We start from the raw sequence: 16,251 nt of genomic DNA on the forward strand, positions 1-16,251 counted from the left end.
TTGCTCTCTCTCTCTTGAGTGTTCTATAGCGCTCTCTCTCTTTCTCTCTCTGTCTCTCTCTCGGTCTCTGTCTCTCTCTCTCTGTCTCTCTCTGTCTCTCTGTCTGTCTCTCTGTCTCTGTCTGTCTCTCTCTCTCATGTTCTATAGCGCTCTCTCTCTCTCGGGCGCGCTCCTCAGGAAATATCTTCGAAACAATTTATGTTTGTGTCTGGTAGCCATTGTCCTGTTGTCCTGGCTGCTTCACAGTCAGAGTGCGTCCCAGTCTGGGTCGTGTTGAACTGAGAGTTGTAGGTAGAGCAGTCTAGCCTGTGTCCTCTGCTCTTAGTATAGGGTATTGTAGGTCTGCTAAGGTAATCTGAGGTCAGCAATGTGCCATTCTAAAGGGAAAGTAATCTGACTACTACCCTTCTAGTCTCTTTATGACCGGGCTCTCCAACCTTGTTCCTGGATAGCAGCTACCATCCTGTACATTTTCGCTCCAACCCTAATCTAGTGCACCTGATTGTAATAATTAGCTGGTTGATAAACTGAACCAGGTTAGTTACAACTGGTGTTGAAGTGAAAACCTACAGGAGGATAGCTGCTCTCTAGGAACAGGGTCGAAGAGCCCCGCTTTATGATATCCTATAGTACTAAACTGGTGTTGAAGTGAAAACCTACAGGAGGGTAGCTGCTCTCTAGGAACAGGGTCGAAGATCCCCGCTTTATGATATCCTATAGTACTAAAATATCAAATCCACTCAAACGATCAACTAACATTTTGGGACTGTCGACAGTGGACTAATGAAGAAAATATGAAAATAATTTTGAGTGGGCAAATACTGTACTTAGCATGAATTGATTGACTGTTATGAGCAGAGATGGTATGTCACTACCAGGTGACCTCCAGGGGAAGGCGTTGACGATAACACCTTGTCTTTGTTGTCAGGGAGACAACGGAACAGGCTGGAGCCAATGGACACCATCTTCGTGAAGCAAGTGAAGGTGGGTGGTCCTGCCGACGGAGCTGGACTCTGCACAGGTAACTGACCACATCTCCAAAAGTAAGACGGGAGCTCTGCCTGCCTGTGTGTGTGTGTTTATGGACAAGCGGCATCATACAAAGTATTATATCATATTGGAGTTATGACCATGCTGCACCTTATCCTAAACCTTACTGTATTCGTTATGGTAATAGACCTAGTGACACATTGGACATTCTACTGTTCGATAAAAGCCTCAGCTAAATGGCATATATATACATTGAGTGTAGAAAACACAAAGAACACCTGCTCTTTCCATGACAGACTGACCAGCGGAATCTAGTTGAAAGCCGTGATTCCCTTACTGATGTCACCTGTTAAATCCACTTCAATCAGTGTAGGTGAAGGGGAGGAGACGGGTTGAAGGTTTATGTTTAAGCCTTGAGACGATTGTGACATGGATTGTATATGTGTGCCATTCAGAGTGTGAACGGGCAAGACAAAAGGTGTAAGTGCCTTTGAACGGTGTAGGGTAGTAGGTGCCAGGTGCACTGGTTTGAATGTCAAGAACTGCAATGCTGCTGGGTTTTATACGTTCAACAGTTTCCTGTGCGTATCTAGAATGGTTCCTCACCCTAAGTACACCCAGCCGCATGCCACAACTGTAGGATGCATTGCAGTCAACATGGGTCAGCATACTTCTGGAACGCTTTCCACACCGTGTGGTCCATGCCCTGACGAATTGAGATTGTTCTGAGGGCAAAAAGGGTGCGACTCAATATTAGGAATGTGTTCCGTATGTTTTATACACTGTGCATATTTATGTATGTTTAAGGACTCTTGGAAGATTAGTCCAAATGGGGACTAAAAGAGATCATAATAAATAAATATATAGGGCTGTACATAAATTGTTTTCACCTGAATGTAGTATACTGGGTGTAGTTTTCTGTGTTTGCTTTTTGTGGAGGGTTAGTAGAGGCACAGAGCTCAGCTGCCTCAGGCACTCAGTTACTGTAAACGCATATCAGGTGACTGATCAAAGCTGTTTCCTCTGCTATTCTGACCGTCAGCCTAGCAGGGAAGCTGCCTCTCACTACCTACCAGCACAGGTTCATCTCTTCAGACACATAGGGAAGATCTCAATTGCGTACTCCTCGCGTCCTCTCTCTTTGTCTCCTTCTCAAAAACCATTGGCTAAGAAAGCCAGAGGTCCCTCCCCTCTGACCTTTTCCTCCAATGGGTTTTCAAACAGAGAAGCACGCACACACTCTCACACATACCTGCCATTAACACCATTTCACGTATTAGCTACCAGTCTAACGTTAAAGGTGCAATATGCAGAAATCGCTCCGCCATTTCCTGATTGCTAAAATTCAAATAGTTCACCTAATTTAAGTTTATGACAAAACAAGCAATGGAATGTGTAGAGAATCATTGTACCATCTAAACCAGTGTGAAATATTGTATTTTCAGCTGTTTGAAACTTGTAGACAAACCCAAAAGTAAAAGATGCAAAAACAAATCTTCAGAATGGGAAGCATAGAACTAGAGCGCAGAACACAGATCTACCGCTTCTTAGACTTGCTTACAATGAGAGTGACAGATCTATAACTCACTTTTCTATGTGAATTTGGTTGCGTCGCCCAAAAAAGATCTCATATTTTAAACGCTTTCTTATTGTCAACAGGAGACCGGATAGTAAAGGTAAATGAAGAAAGTATCATTGGGAAAACGTACTCTCAGGTCATAGCCTTGATCCAAAACAGGTGAGCACTCAAATATGATTATTTCCCATTGTTGTCAGTGACTGATTTCCTGCTGGTCTGTTGAAGTTTACAATGTTTGACTTTATCTGTTATTTTACAGTGATGCCTTTCTTAAACTCTGCGTGATGCCAAGAGATGAAGACATACTGCAGCTGGTTAGTTTTTAAAGATCATTACTCCGTTGATTTAATCTCTTCCTAAATTTGCCCACTGTAAAACAGAAGTAGACCCTATTTCCACTTCTACATCAACTTAGTCACTATTTATGTGATCAAGGCTTAGAAAGCTGCTCTAGTTTCTCTGTGAAGGGTGTGTGTGTGTGGGGACCGCAGTACTGCTCCAGAGGGGAGGGTGAAACCCTCTCCCTTCAGCGTGCTCTATCTGGGCCTCCTAACCAGGCCACCACACCCTGTCCCCTCCAAGTGCTGCTACTTCTTCTCTGCTGCAGGGCTGGCCTCATTCTGGGAACTGGAAGGGTCACTTTGAGAAATGCAAACAACAAAGTCATAAATAAACACACTCACTCACACGCATAATAAACAAACACACGCGCGCACACACTTGTAGCATTGCTAATGTTCGCATTACAAAGTGTTAGTGGTGTTTGAAAACAGCGCCACTTGTGTTTAGTGCCGGTATTACCGATTATCCCGATATGGCACAAGGTTGGTATGACAATCTGGATACCGCCCAAGCCTAACTGTGAAGGAGCCAACCTGGGGTCTGCCTGTCACGAGCATGTCTGATGCGGAGCTCTGTTGCAGGACATAGTGGGTGAGAGACCCGGACACCGGCAGGAAGCAACCAAGGCCCAGTCTGTAGCATGCTGTAGTTTATGCATGCATTTAGACCAGTACCCAGCCACTTACATCCTAAATAATTTCTCACCTCAATAAGTTAGAAACATATCATTATCTTGCCTCAGACCTACTAATATTAAACTCTTCCCCATGCCAAAAGTCAAGGCTACTCCCTTCACAGAACAGCGCAAACTGGCTCTAACCAAAATAGAAAGAGTGGGGAGTCCCGGTGCACAACTGAGCAAGAGGACAAGTACATTGGAGTGTCTAGTTTGAGCAACAGATGCCTCACAGTGGATGAATGGAACAACAATGGGCCTCAGGATCTAATCACAGTATCTCTGTGCATTAACATTTCCATTGATAAAATGCAATTGTGTTCATTGTTCGTAGCTTATGCCTGCCCATACCATAACCCCATGGTCCACTCTGTTCACAACGTTGATATCAGCAAACTGCTTGCCCACAAGATGCCATTACATGCTGTCTGCCCGGTACAGTTGAAACGGATTCTTCCACGATGGGCACACTTCTCCAGCTTGCCAGTGGCCATTGAAGGTGAGCATTTGCCGACTGAAGTCAATTATACCACCAAAACGGCAGTCAGGGGAAGACGACGAGCATGCAGATGAGCTTCCCTGAGACAGTTTCTGACAGTTTGTGCAGAAATTCTATAGCAAACCCACAGTTTTATCAGCTGTCCGGGTGGCTGGTCTCAGACGATCCCGCAGGTAAGAAGCCGGATGTGAAGGTCCTGGGCTGGAGTGGTTACATGTGGTCTGGTCTGTGGTTGTGAGGCCGGTTGGACGTACTACTAAATTCTCTAAAATGATGTTGGAAGCGGCTTAAAGCAGAATAATTAACCTTCCATTCTCTGGCATCAGCTCTGGTAGACATTCCTGCAGAGTCAGCATGCCAATTACAGGTTCCCTCAAAACATCTTTGGCATTGTGTTGTGACAACTGCGCATTTTAGAGTGGCCTGTAATTTTCCCCAGCACAAGGTGTACCTGTGTACTGATCATGCTGTTTAATCAGCCTCTTGATATGCCACACTTGTCTGGTGGATGCTCAAATGGATTTTCAATGTCTGCTGTAAAAAAAAAATGTATGTGGCCGTCATTGCGAGTCATTGGAAAACATTATTGTTCTTTGTGGTTGAAATTCACTGCTCGACTGAAGGACCGTTACAATTATCTGTATGTGTGGGGTACAGAGATGGGTTAGTCGTTTAAAAATGATGTAAACACTTACTGCACACAGTGAGTCCATGCAACTTATCATGTGACGTGTTAAGCAAATGTTTACTCCTAAACTTAAACCGAACAGAAATAAAAATGCAATATGCATTTGATTTTTACTGAGTTACAGTTCATATGAGGAAATCAGTCAATTGAAATGCATTTATTAGGCCCTAATCTATGGAATTGACAGGACTGGGAATACAGATATGCATCTGTTAGTAACAGGTACCTTAAAAACATGGGCCTCAGGATCTTGTCACAGTGTGTTTGTGCATTCAAATTGCCATCGATAAAATGCAATTGTGTTTGTTGTCCATAGCTTATGCTTGCTCATACCATAACCCCACCGCCACCATGGGGCGCTCTGTTCTCGCCCACATGACGCCATACACGTGGTCTTCAGTTTTGAGGCCGACGTACTGCCAAATTCTCTTTAAAACGATGTTGGAGGCAGATTATGGTAGAGCGACTGAACATTCAATTCTCTGGCAACAGCTCTGGTGGGTATTCCTGCAGTCAGCAAGCCAATTGCACGCGCCTTCAACTTCAGACATCTGTTGCATTGTGTTATGTGACGACAACTGCACATTTTAGTGGCCTTTTATTGTCGACACAAGGTGCACCTGTGTAATGGCCAGGCTGTTTTTATTTTAATATACCTTTTTCTCCCCAATTTTTGATCTTGTCTCATTGCTGCCACTCGCCAACGGGCCCGGGAGAGGTGAAGGTAGAGTCGTGTCCTCAAAAACATGACCCGCCAAACCTCGCTCCTTAACACCCGTCAGCTTAACCCGGAAGCCAGCCTCACCAAAGTGAGGAAACACCGTTCAACTGGCGACCCGGGTTAGCCCGCAGGCACCCGGCCCGCCACAATTAGTCGCTAGAGAGCAATGAGCCAAGTAAAGCCCCATCGGCCAAACCCTCCCCTAACCCGGCCGAAGCTTTGCCAATTGTGTGAAGTCCTATGAGACTCCCAGCCACGGCCGGTTGTGGCACAGCCCGGGAAATGAACCTGGGTCTGTAGTAACACATTAGATTGCTGCGCAACTCAGGAGGCCATGTTCATGTTGTTTAATAAGCTTCTTGATACAGTATGCCACACCTGCCAGGTGGCTGGATTATCTTGGCAATGGAGAAATGCTCACTAACATGGATAAAAACGTGTGCAAAAAATTTCGAGAAATGCTTTTTGTACGTATGGAACATTTCTGCTATCTATTATTTCAGCTCATGAAACATAAGACCAGAACTTTACATGTTTAATTTATATTTTTGTTCAGTGTATATTGGACAAATGTAAAGATGAGTTCTCTTACTAACTCTGAACTCCACACGCAATAATTAAGGTGGTGCCAGTTCATGTTAATGCATACCATCTCTTTACAGTGCTGTTGAGAAAGCCTGGCTGTGTTAACACAGGTGCCACCCTAGTTGCCCGGTCACACCTAGCCTATTGTCGACTCAAAATTCCCATCAGCTCAATGAATCCACCTCTATTATATAAATACTGAGCCTATTAACACCGGCTTGTGTTGGAATGTTTACCTTAGCGAAGGCTGTGGCCACTCCCTGTCTCTCGTAGCACAGATTAGCTTGAGAGAGATTACAAAGTTATTGGCCATGGGGGCATTGAGCGAAGAATCTGTGTCAGATATAAATAGTTGAGCTTGATCTTTGTGCCACCAGGGCTGAGCAGAGAGGCTGTGAGGTTCAGCTTGCGTTGTGCTGCCATTTTATTTTAATTTAGCACAGGGGGCAGGCAGAAATAGGCTGATGTCAAATGGAGATCTGTTGATGCCAAGGGCCTTTCAGGTTATTATTAAGAGCTGACTCGGTTAGCAAATTTGCATGATCACATTTTTCTGATGCAGTGACTGTAGGAAATGAAATGAAGCTACCTAGTGGCATTGTGGGAGTGTGCTCTTGGCAGCCAGTCTCATGGACGTTCTCTCATCTTCACCTTCCTGCCCCTCTCTCTCTCTAGCTGTTCCTGCGGTGCAGACTAGTCTTGCCTTTTTATTACATTTTTTATTTATTTAACCTTTTGTTTAACTAGGCTTGTCAGTTCAGAACAAATTCTTATTTACAATGACGGCCTAGGAACAGTGAGTTAACTGTCTTGTTCAGGGGCCGAACGACAGAATATTAGCATGTCAGCTCAGGGATTCGATCTAGCAACCTACGGTTACTGGGCCACTGCTCCAAACACTAGGCTTCCTGCCGCCTTACATGTCTCCCTGTGTATCTGTGATTTGAGTGCAGTTGAAGGAACCCTAAATTACATTGCCTCTAAGAAAGTAACCTGGTTGTGCCTCCACTCTCATTAACTTTTCATGCGCACTAGCTACTGGCAACTAGAGGTGCTTGCTATGTATTCTGCTGAGATTCAGTAGGAAGGTAAACTCAGTTCTCTGCGTAATGAACAAAATATGTACAAGTAACAGAAAGAGTAGTACTCACACAGTGGGGGGGGTGTTGGTTCATACAATGGGTGAACTGGCCTGTTAAGATGTTTCACAGAAAGCCTGTTAACGCTTCAGTGCCTGATGTCTTCAAGCTGGTATGCGTCATCCTAAAAAAGCAGCGCTTGTAAACATCCCTATTCCCTTTGCTTGCTCTCCCCCGCTACCCTCCTCTTTCCTTTTCTCCATCCCCATCAGCTCAGCCCTCTCCCTCTTCCCATCCCCCGCTTCTCCCTCCCTCTCTCCCTCCCTCCTCCCCTTTCCTGAACTGTGTTGCACATCTGTTGCTAGCTAGCGGACTCCGGTCCACGGTGCTTGGCTACCAGAGCGTAACGAGCTCCTGATGTAGCCGTCCAGACTGGGGCTGTCAGCCGGGGCTGGAAGATTAGCACCGCGGCTCGCTGGGTGACTGACATTATAGCCTGAAGGAGAGACCCTTATACACGCACAGGCTGCCTGGAAACAAGTTACGGTGTTACATGTCAACAGTAGTAACATCATTGGCTTAGCATGAGAGAGCGTCTCTGAGTGAGGGAGCCTGGGGAAGGAATGAGGGAGGTCCTGAAGCAATATATCATCAAACCAGCTGTAGTCAGCTGACTGCCTCTGTGTTGTGAACAGGTTGATGCTGCTGAGAGGAGGAGGAGAGGGAGGGAGAGTGAGTGAGAGGGAGCAGGAGGGGAGGGGCAGTAGCAGCATCTGAGCTGAATGTATAGTACAGCAACTGCTTCTGTCATGTGAGCGATACCAAAGGGAGTGAGAGAGAGGCAGGGACAGAGAGTGGAGGCGGCAGTTCATTCATTGAGTGGTGTCACCTGGCTGCTGCAGTCAGATGGAGGGAGCAGCAGAGAGATGGAGAACTCCCAGAGCTGTGGAAGGCAGCAGGCTTCCTCTTCTCCTGACACCTACACCTCGCCCAGGACAGACTGGCTCACGCAGGTGGCGTCGCTAATATGACAGTCCTGCCACGGCCGACGTTGGCTCCCTTTTTCCTCCCTCTCTCGATGCCGCCGCTATGATGTATTTTTTGCGCTTCGACTCGAGCCCCGGCGTCGGCGTTCCAGGCGAACACTTCTTTTTCCAGCGCCGATCGGTTCACTCTTCTTTTTTTATGATGCGTGTTATTTTCTCTGCTTGCTAGCCTTTTCCCCATTCTTCTTCTCTCCCATGGTTGCCGCCTCTCACTGCTAACGTTTTCTCTCCTGCTGTAACGGCAGCCTAATTCACTGGAGACCACTGATCTGGTAAGCAACAGCAGGGAGGATAACAATCACTCTGCACGTTGTTGTTTCCCCGTCTCCTTTTTCCTTTGTCATGCGTGTTTTCGTTTTGATGTAATGTACTGTTCTTGCATAGCTGTGTCATTTATTCGATTGCCATGTTAGTAGGCTAATTGTTGCTATGTAGCCCTTTGCTTACAGTGGCAGTGATTCACCGTGCCCGCAGTACCTGTTAGATGAGGTGGCAGACAGAGCTGGCACCTTGGAGCCTCGCCCCTTTCTGATCCTGCAAGCCATCTATTCCTGCCTACGTCCTTGATTGCACCCCATTCCCTATATAGTGCAGTAGTATTGATCAAAAGTAGATCACAATATAGGGAATAGGGTGCTATGACTTTGGTCAAAAGGGGTGCACTACATAGGGACTCGAGGGCCATTTCGGACGAAGCCAGTGATAAAGGCCTTGGCCCCGGAACGTTCCACTAGCGCTCTAGCTATTGTTGAAGGGAGGGGCGAGCGTTTGTAGAACTGATTGTAGATACAGTAAAAGCTTGCATAGCGTTACGTAAGAATCGTAATACGACACCAGGTTGGGTTTAAAGTCCAACCAATTGTGACGTGTTATTTTTTGTGTGCTTGCTAGTTGCAAGGCAAACAGGAAATGCATATGAAATGGCGTTTGATAAATGGACGAAGGCTGCTCAGCCAGCTGTACGGAATCTACCACTATGGAATCTATGCATGTGTGATCGTCGTCTGCCGGCGTGCCGCTGAAGGAGGGTTGAGCCAACGTTTGTGTTAAGCTGTCTGGGAACATGAGAGCGGAGGTTAGGTTTCGTGTGGCGAGGACCGTTGTAGGTGCTGTGCTTCCTCTGCCCCCCTCTTTTTCTGTAAGTCTCAGACCTCGCTCAAACAGTGCCAGTGCTGTCAGCCAGAAGGTGGCTAAACCAAACAGATAGGCCACCTTCCTGTGTGTCACTGTTAGATCTTGCATGCCAGTCTCTCTTTCCTTCTTTCTTCCAACACACCTGTTGCTTCTTGTCCACTCCATTCAATCACAGATCACCTGACTAGCTGTTCCCGCTGGCTGGCTCCTCAGTAGGGTTGGACAGAATAGGACTGTTTCTGTTTGATCTGACACGATAACAGAAATTAGTAGAGTTCCTTGAAAAAATTATTTCATCATTTGCTCAAGACCGTTTTGCCAATTATTCTGACAGTGGATGTCATGCTTTTTCCCCCCTGTGTTTCCCCCCTGTGTGTACAATACAGGTGTTCATTACTTTAACCCACAAGTGTTCATTGCTTAAATCCACCTTGGAATGTGTTTCCAGTCTTCTATGTGGGTGTGTGCACAGTGCGGCAGCACAGCATGCACTCGTTGCGTAGTGAGCGGTACCCAGAGAACTAGCTTTCTAAATATGGAGCGAGCAGATGAGCGCTAGTGACTCTCCTGACTTGCTACACGCCTCCACACTCTCACACTGCAACATGCTGCTAACTGTCCGCCTGCCTTTCCTAATCACACACGTCACCTAGCATTATTCAACGTTCACTACCACAGTTCTTTACCATTGTTTAGAGATGCAATGTTGAATATGACACACGTGCTCATCCTATTTTGCTCCCTTCCCATTTGCCCTAACTCTGATGTTTTCAGATCTGAAGGGTCAAGTCTAGATATAAGCATTGTGGAGTAGTTTACAAATCTGCAAACATTAAAGGGTTAGGGCCAAGGGGAATGGTTAGGGCCAAGGGGAATGGTTAGGGCCAAGGGGAATGGTTAGGGCCAAGGGGAATGGTTAGGGCCAAGGGGAATGGTTAGGGCCAAGGGGAATGGTTAGGGCCAAGGGGAATGGTTAGGGCCAAGGGGAATGGTTAGGGCCAAGGGGAATGGTTAGGGCCAAGGGGAATGGTTAGGGCCAAGGGGAATGGTTAGGGCCAAGGGGAATGGTTAGGGCCAAGGGGAATGGTTAGGGCCAATGGTTAGGGCCAATGGTTAGGGCCAATGGTTAGGGCCAATGGTTAGGGCCAATGGTTAGGGCCAATGGTTAGGGCCAATGGTTAGGGCCAAGGGGAATGGTTAGGGCCAAGGGGAATGGTTAGGGCCAAGGGGAATGGTTAGGGCCAAGGGGGATGGTTAGGGCCAAGGGGGATGGTTAGGAATTGAAACCAGAGGACACCGTTGTTGTATCTCACCCTTTTCTCCTTTCTCGCTCCAGGCCTACTCCCAGGATGCGTACCTCCGAGGCCGCAGTGCCTACAGTGGAATTGCCCGTCACATCCCCGAACCTCCCCCCATATGTTACCCCAGAGTAGACTGTAAGCCCCCGGGGATGGCCCAGGCTATGGAGACCCCCTCCCCGGTGGGGGTACAGGGAGCATGCCGGGGGCCTGTGGGGGCACCACCACCCGACCTTGGGTACCGCATAGAGATCCCCATGCCCCCGTCCCCTCCTCCTGCACACCCGTACTCCAAATCCCAGACTGTGGCATGCATGCGCAACAACAGCGTGAGGACTGTGGTAGTTCCTCCAGAACTGGGCCATATGGGACCAGCTCATAGAGTAGAGTACGGCCTGGTAGGGCCCTCTGACCCTGGCAACATCAGAGGGCGACCTGGGTCTGTGTCCCACTACCCAGCGCCACGGAAAACAGACATCTACCCCTCTGGTGCGAGCCGCCTCAATTATGGCGCCCCACCACCGCACTACCCACCCAACTCAAACTCCCCCAACCCCGGCTCTCACCAAAACATTGACTGGCGGACGTACCAGACGTACAGGGAGTACATCGACAACAAGGGTATCCATGCATACGGCAGCCGGACCATCCAGGAGAGACTTGACAGCCTGCGAGCCGCCAGTCAGAACACCTTCAACTCCACCCACTACATCCCCCGAGGGGGCTGGGGGCCCGACCCCAAGGGTCTTCGACGCAGGAGCACCTCCCACGACCGTGCCTACCACGGACCCCCGCCCCCTTTCCACCACATGCCCCCTCGCAGCTCTTCCCAGGACCGTATGAGTGTGGCAGAGCGGGGGGTCCACCCCAGGAACTGGCCCCCTCGTAGCGTGTCCCAGGATGAGTTTACCCACAAGGCCCGGGCCCGCTCCTCTGACTATGTGGACCCTGTCGATCTGGGCCGTCCCATGGTGGACAGACGGGGCTACGGTAGCAGGGCGGACCAGGGTACATGCCCAAGCAGGCAGAGCCTCTCCAAACAGGCTGCCCATCATCGCCCTCCTGCAGGATACGGTAGGGACAGTCTCCGGGTGGGACCAATGTCTAACCCTGCCCTCCACACTAAAGGACCAGAGCAGCACCAGCCTCACAGTGCCCCTAACATGCCCAAAGACAGACCCTCTTATCTGGGGAAGAATCTAAGCTTGGAACAATCCAACACTGATGAAAGAACTGGTGTCAAAGGTGTGAACCATGTGAGCCAGAGTAGGGGACCGGCAGAGACCATGCAGCAACCAGGGGAGGTGCCAGGGAGACAGGTGGCAGCGGTGGTTGGCCGTAGGTCCTCTTCCCTCTCCGCTCCCCATCAGAGACCGCAGAAGCCTGGGATTTTCAAAACCTCTTTCCAGCACCCTCGCCCAGAGCCCCAAGTGAACGGGCGTGGCCCCTCAGCCTCCGAGTCAGGCGTGGTGCTCAGGGAGAAGCCTCCTGGGTCGGGGAAGAATCCCAGTCCCCTACGCCACCCTTCCTACATCCTGGCGGTGAACGAGGACGACAGCTCTGATCCGGCAGCGGGTGCGGCGTGCTGGCTGCCCAACGATGCGCGGCGGGAGTTGCACATGCGGCGGCTGAGCGAGAAGCAGGAAAAGCACCAGACCTGCTCCTCCAGCAACCTGGACGAATCCCTCGACTCCATCCCCTTCATCGGTAAGAAACGGAGCACTAACTTCACGGTTGCATCCCAAATTGCTTCCCATTCCCTATTTGGTACACTACTGTGCTTCAACATGTGTATAGGGAATAAGGTGCCATGGCTCTGTGAAAGTTCTCAGAACATTCGTTAGGTTGTGGCAGATGTTCTCGTGCACAACGTTATACATGCCTGATGTTGCAAGAACTGTCCCATATCGTTGCGCACACAAATTTCAAGCGTGCGTACATTTTACGCCTGGGTGATCACTGGAATCGAACCCACTATCCTGGCATTGCAAGTGCCATGCTTGTTTTGGGGAATCTTCTGTGGTGGCTGTTACAGATGTTGTGCACAACATTTTAGTGAATGTTAGAACATTCCTCGGATGTTTAATTTGAAACATTTCTTGAAATATAAAATTTATTTAAAATATATTTTAATGTTCTCTTTCTAATGTTTGGTAAAACCCTAACTATAACTTAATGTTCTGGGAATGTTCCCGGTTTGCTGGGTAGGTCCTGATGTACAGATTGGGAGGGAAAGGAACATGGAAGGGGATGTCGTTCTAGTCTAGATTAGCAAACTAGAGCATCTTTTTGCCATCTGAAAATCTTTGATTTAGCAACGTGGTTTTATAGTGTTTTTCCATGACATACATGATGTTTACCACCAAATCAATCTCCTTGGCTGGATGTACAGTAAGAGCTTTGGTGGCATGCAGGAGTGTCGCTTGTGGTTTGGCTTAGTTTAGCTGCACTAGGGTGGGACGGTATGTGGGTGAGGGATTACACTTCTCCATTAGTCTGTAGGATGTTGTCTTCTGTAATAATCATTTAAAAAAAGTCACACTCTCTAAATATGCTCCCAGCAATTTTTGGGTTAAACACCCTTTTCGGCCGTTCACAGGATTTCGTCTTCCCCAAAAGTGTCTGTTCCCCATCCCTATGAGTAGAATAATGGTCAACCATGATGTTGATGGTGATAGGAACATATTTCCCCCGTAAGAAGTGCTCTCTAAATGTCACTCCCACTAAAGTCAGAGTAAAAGGATTCTTTTTCATGTTTGTGCATTTTCCTTTTATCTCCCATTTTGCTGAAAAAAGCTTTTCTCTCAGCACAAACAGCTGAAGTAGACTTCATTTCCTTAAAGGGACAGTCGGATAAAAATGTAGCCTGTTCTGAGTCAAGTTATTTTCTTCAATCATGTGGACAACCAGGACATGGATTTATTATTACCGAATTGAAGAGTTGGGTCAGGATGTACCATAACTAAAATTACTTAAACATATTTTACCGGGCCATTTTGATCAGTAAGGTAGAACGCTCCTGTTTGCTGATCCACTTAGTGTTCTGGAAGGACACTGAAGAATATTGGGCCTGATTCCGACTTGTGTACCCCTTTCCTCTGCACTTCTCAGGAGTTGGTATTCAGACTTCTCTTATGCAGGTGCGTAACGGTCTTTGCAGGCGTGGTTCCCTTACGTGCACTGAATACATTTAAAGATGCATTTCCTCTGCCTTTTCCGGGTGGCTAAAATTCAAATAGTTTGCGTAATTTCTTTGTGACAAAACAAGCAAGTTAGTATAGTGTAGAAAATCATTGCACCATCTAAATATATAATAATAATATATATATAATAATAATATATATTCCATAACCAGAAATCATGTATTTTCAGCTGTTTGAAGCACAAAAGGCAAACACCTAAGGTAAGAACGGTAAGCATAGAATAGATCTACCGCTTCGTAGACTTGCTTTCGATGAGAAGGACGGCTCTATAACACACATTTCTGTGAAAAGTTACATATTGCATCTTTAATTCAACCGCTGAAAAACCTCCCACTTGTTGACCAACATATTTTCTTGTGTGGTTTCAGTACATTTATCTTAAGCCATCCCTATAAATACGGTGTACCTTCTAATTATAATTTTGTTGACAGACTAGAATATATCGAAAGCACGGCTTCAGAATATATGGGTCAATGAAAGAAATTCATCTCAATAAATACATATTCGTCTCCATTTCAGCACCAACTGGTAGATTTAAAAAATACTCTCATCTTGTAGATTATTTAAGCATATTTTAGGGTTAGTAGGGGGGACAAAACTGGTTTGGAGAGCCTTTACGCACCAAATATTGATTATTCAAAAAGAGTTGATTCATTCATCCTGAAATTTGTCATATTCAAGTTCAAGCCATGAAATATTGGAAGGTGGAACATTTTTTAAAATAAGGGTTGAACAACGGTCCTTGGCAGGGCTTTACAGTGCGACCATTTTACTCGCATATATGCCTAAATATTTTGCTGTACGAATATTTATTTAGGAACACCAGTGCGCATTGAAAAAGCTTTAATACCTAGCTTGAATACCTCCAAATATTTTTCATTGTGCTCCTAAATTTCCTTGTGCACCTACATTTTTCAACTTAGGCGCACATGTACTCCTTGTAAAAAAAAAAAGGTCAGCTTAGAGCTCTACTCGGCTCTCTAAAATGCATCCACGTAAATTATGAGGAAACACAATAAAAATTCTCAATAACGGCACAGCTATTTATAGCCTACTTCACTGTGGAAAAGGGGCCACCATACATGTCATTTTGATATGGTTTTCAGTTTGGTTTCATGTTTGTCTCCAGGGTTCATAAGGAAAAATCATCTAAAACAATGTGCATTTACAATCCCCTTCTCCAAAAGGATTACTCATTTACCTAGCTCTTGAGAATGCTGATATTTTTATCTGGAAAAGTAAAGGTGATTTTGCTGCTTGGAACTGGCAGTTTCGCGTGACCTCATTCAAATCAAATCAAATTTCATCGGTTACACAAACATATTTAGCAGATGTTATTGCTGGTGTAGCAAAATGCTTCCTAGCTCCAACAGTGCAGTATTATCTAACAGTGCAGTAGAATCTAAAAACAATTCACAATGCACACATCTAAAAGTAAAATTATGGAATTAAGAAATATATACATTTTAGATGGCATTGACTAAAATACAGTAGAATAGAATACAGTATATAAACTCATCAAAAAAGAAACATCCTCCCACTGTCAACTGAGTTTATTTTCAGCAAATTTAACATGTGTAAATCTTTGTATGAAAATAAAAAGATTCAACAACTGAGATACAAACTGAACAAGTTCCACAGACATGTGACTAACAAAACTGTAATGTGTCCCTGAACGAAGGGGGGGGGGGTCAAAATCAAAATAACAGTCAGAATCTGGTGTGGCCACCAGCTGCATTTAGTACTGCAGTGCATCTCCTCCTCATGGACTGCACCAGATTTTTCAGTTCTTGCAGTGAGATGTTACCCCATTCTTCCACCAAGGCACCTGCAGGTTCCCAGACATTTCTGGGGCGACTGGCTCTTGCCCTCACCCTCCGATCCAACAGGTCCCAGACGTGCACAATTGGATTGAGATCCGGGCTCTTTGCTGGCCATAGCAGAACACTTACATTCCTGTCTTGCAAGAAATCACGCACAGAACGAGCAGAATGGCTGGTGGCATTCTCATGCTGGAGGGTCATGTCAGGATGAATCTGCAGGAAGAGTACCACATGAGGGAGGAGGATGTCTTCCCTGTAACGCACAGCGTTGAGATTGCCTGCAATGACAACAAGCTCAGTCCGATGATGCTGTGACACACTGCCGCAGACGATGACGGACCCTCCACCTCCAAATCGATCCCGCTCCAGAGTACAGGCCTTGGTGTAATGCCCATTCCTTCGACGATAAACGTGAATCCGACCATCACCCCTGGTGAGACAAAACCGTGACTCGTCAGTGAAGAGCACTTTTTACCAGTCCTGTCTGGTCCAGCGATGGTGGGTTTGTGCCTATAGGCGAAGTTGTTGCCTGTGATGTCTGGTGAGGACCTGCCTTTACAACAGGCCTACAAGCCCTCAGTCCAGCCT

The 16,251-nt window shown here is 46.7% G+C and overlaps 1 protein-coding gene across 5 annotated transcripts in view; it reads left to right on the plus strand.

Moving 5' to 3' along the window:
• The window catches only part of LOC135558767 (rho GTPase-activating protein 21-like), an 86,778-nt gene that overhangs the window by 35,468 nt on the left and 35,059 nt on the right, over window positions 1-16,251 (plus strand). For 3 of the 5 annotated variants that reach the window (XM_064992871.1, XM_064992873.1, XM_064992872.1), the window contains exons 5-8: window positions 929-1,021; window positions 2,650-2,728; window positions 2,829-2,883; window positions 10,676-12,344. In XM_064992871.1, the coding sequence (XP_064848943.1) occupies window positions 929-1,021; window positions 2,650-2,728; window positions 2,829-2,883; window positions 10,676-12,344 (1,896 nt within the window). Of the gene's footprint in view, window positions 1-928; window positions 1,022-2,649; window positions 2,729-2,828; window positions 2,884-8,034; window positions 8,478-9,126; window positions 9,344-10,675; window positions 12,345-16,251 lie in introns of those variants that run through there. The other 2 variants (XM_064992876.1, XM_064992874.1) reach the window with 2 other exon arrangements.

Source organism: Oncorhynchus masou, chromosome 17, assembly GCF_036934945.1.
Source record: "Oncorhynchus masou masou isolate Uvic2021 chromosome 17, UVic_Omas_1.1, whole genome shotgun sequence".
Taxonomy (NCBI): domain Eukaryota; kingdom Metazoa; phylum Chordata; class Actinopteri; order Salmoniformes; family Salmonidae; genus Oncorhynchus; species Oncorhynchus masou.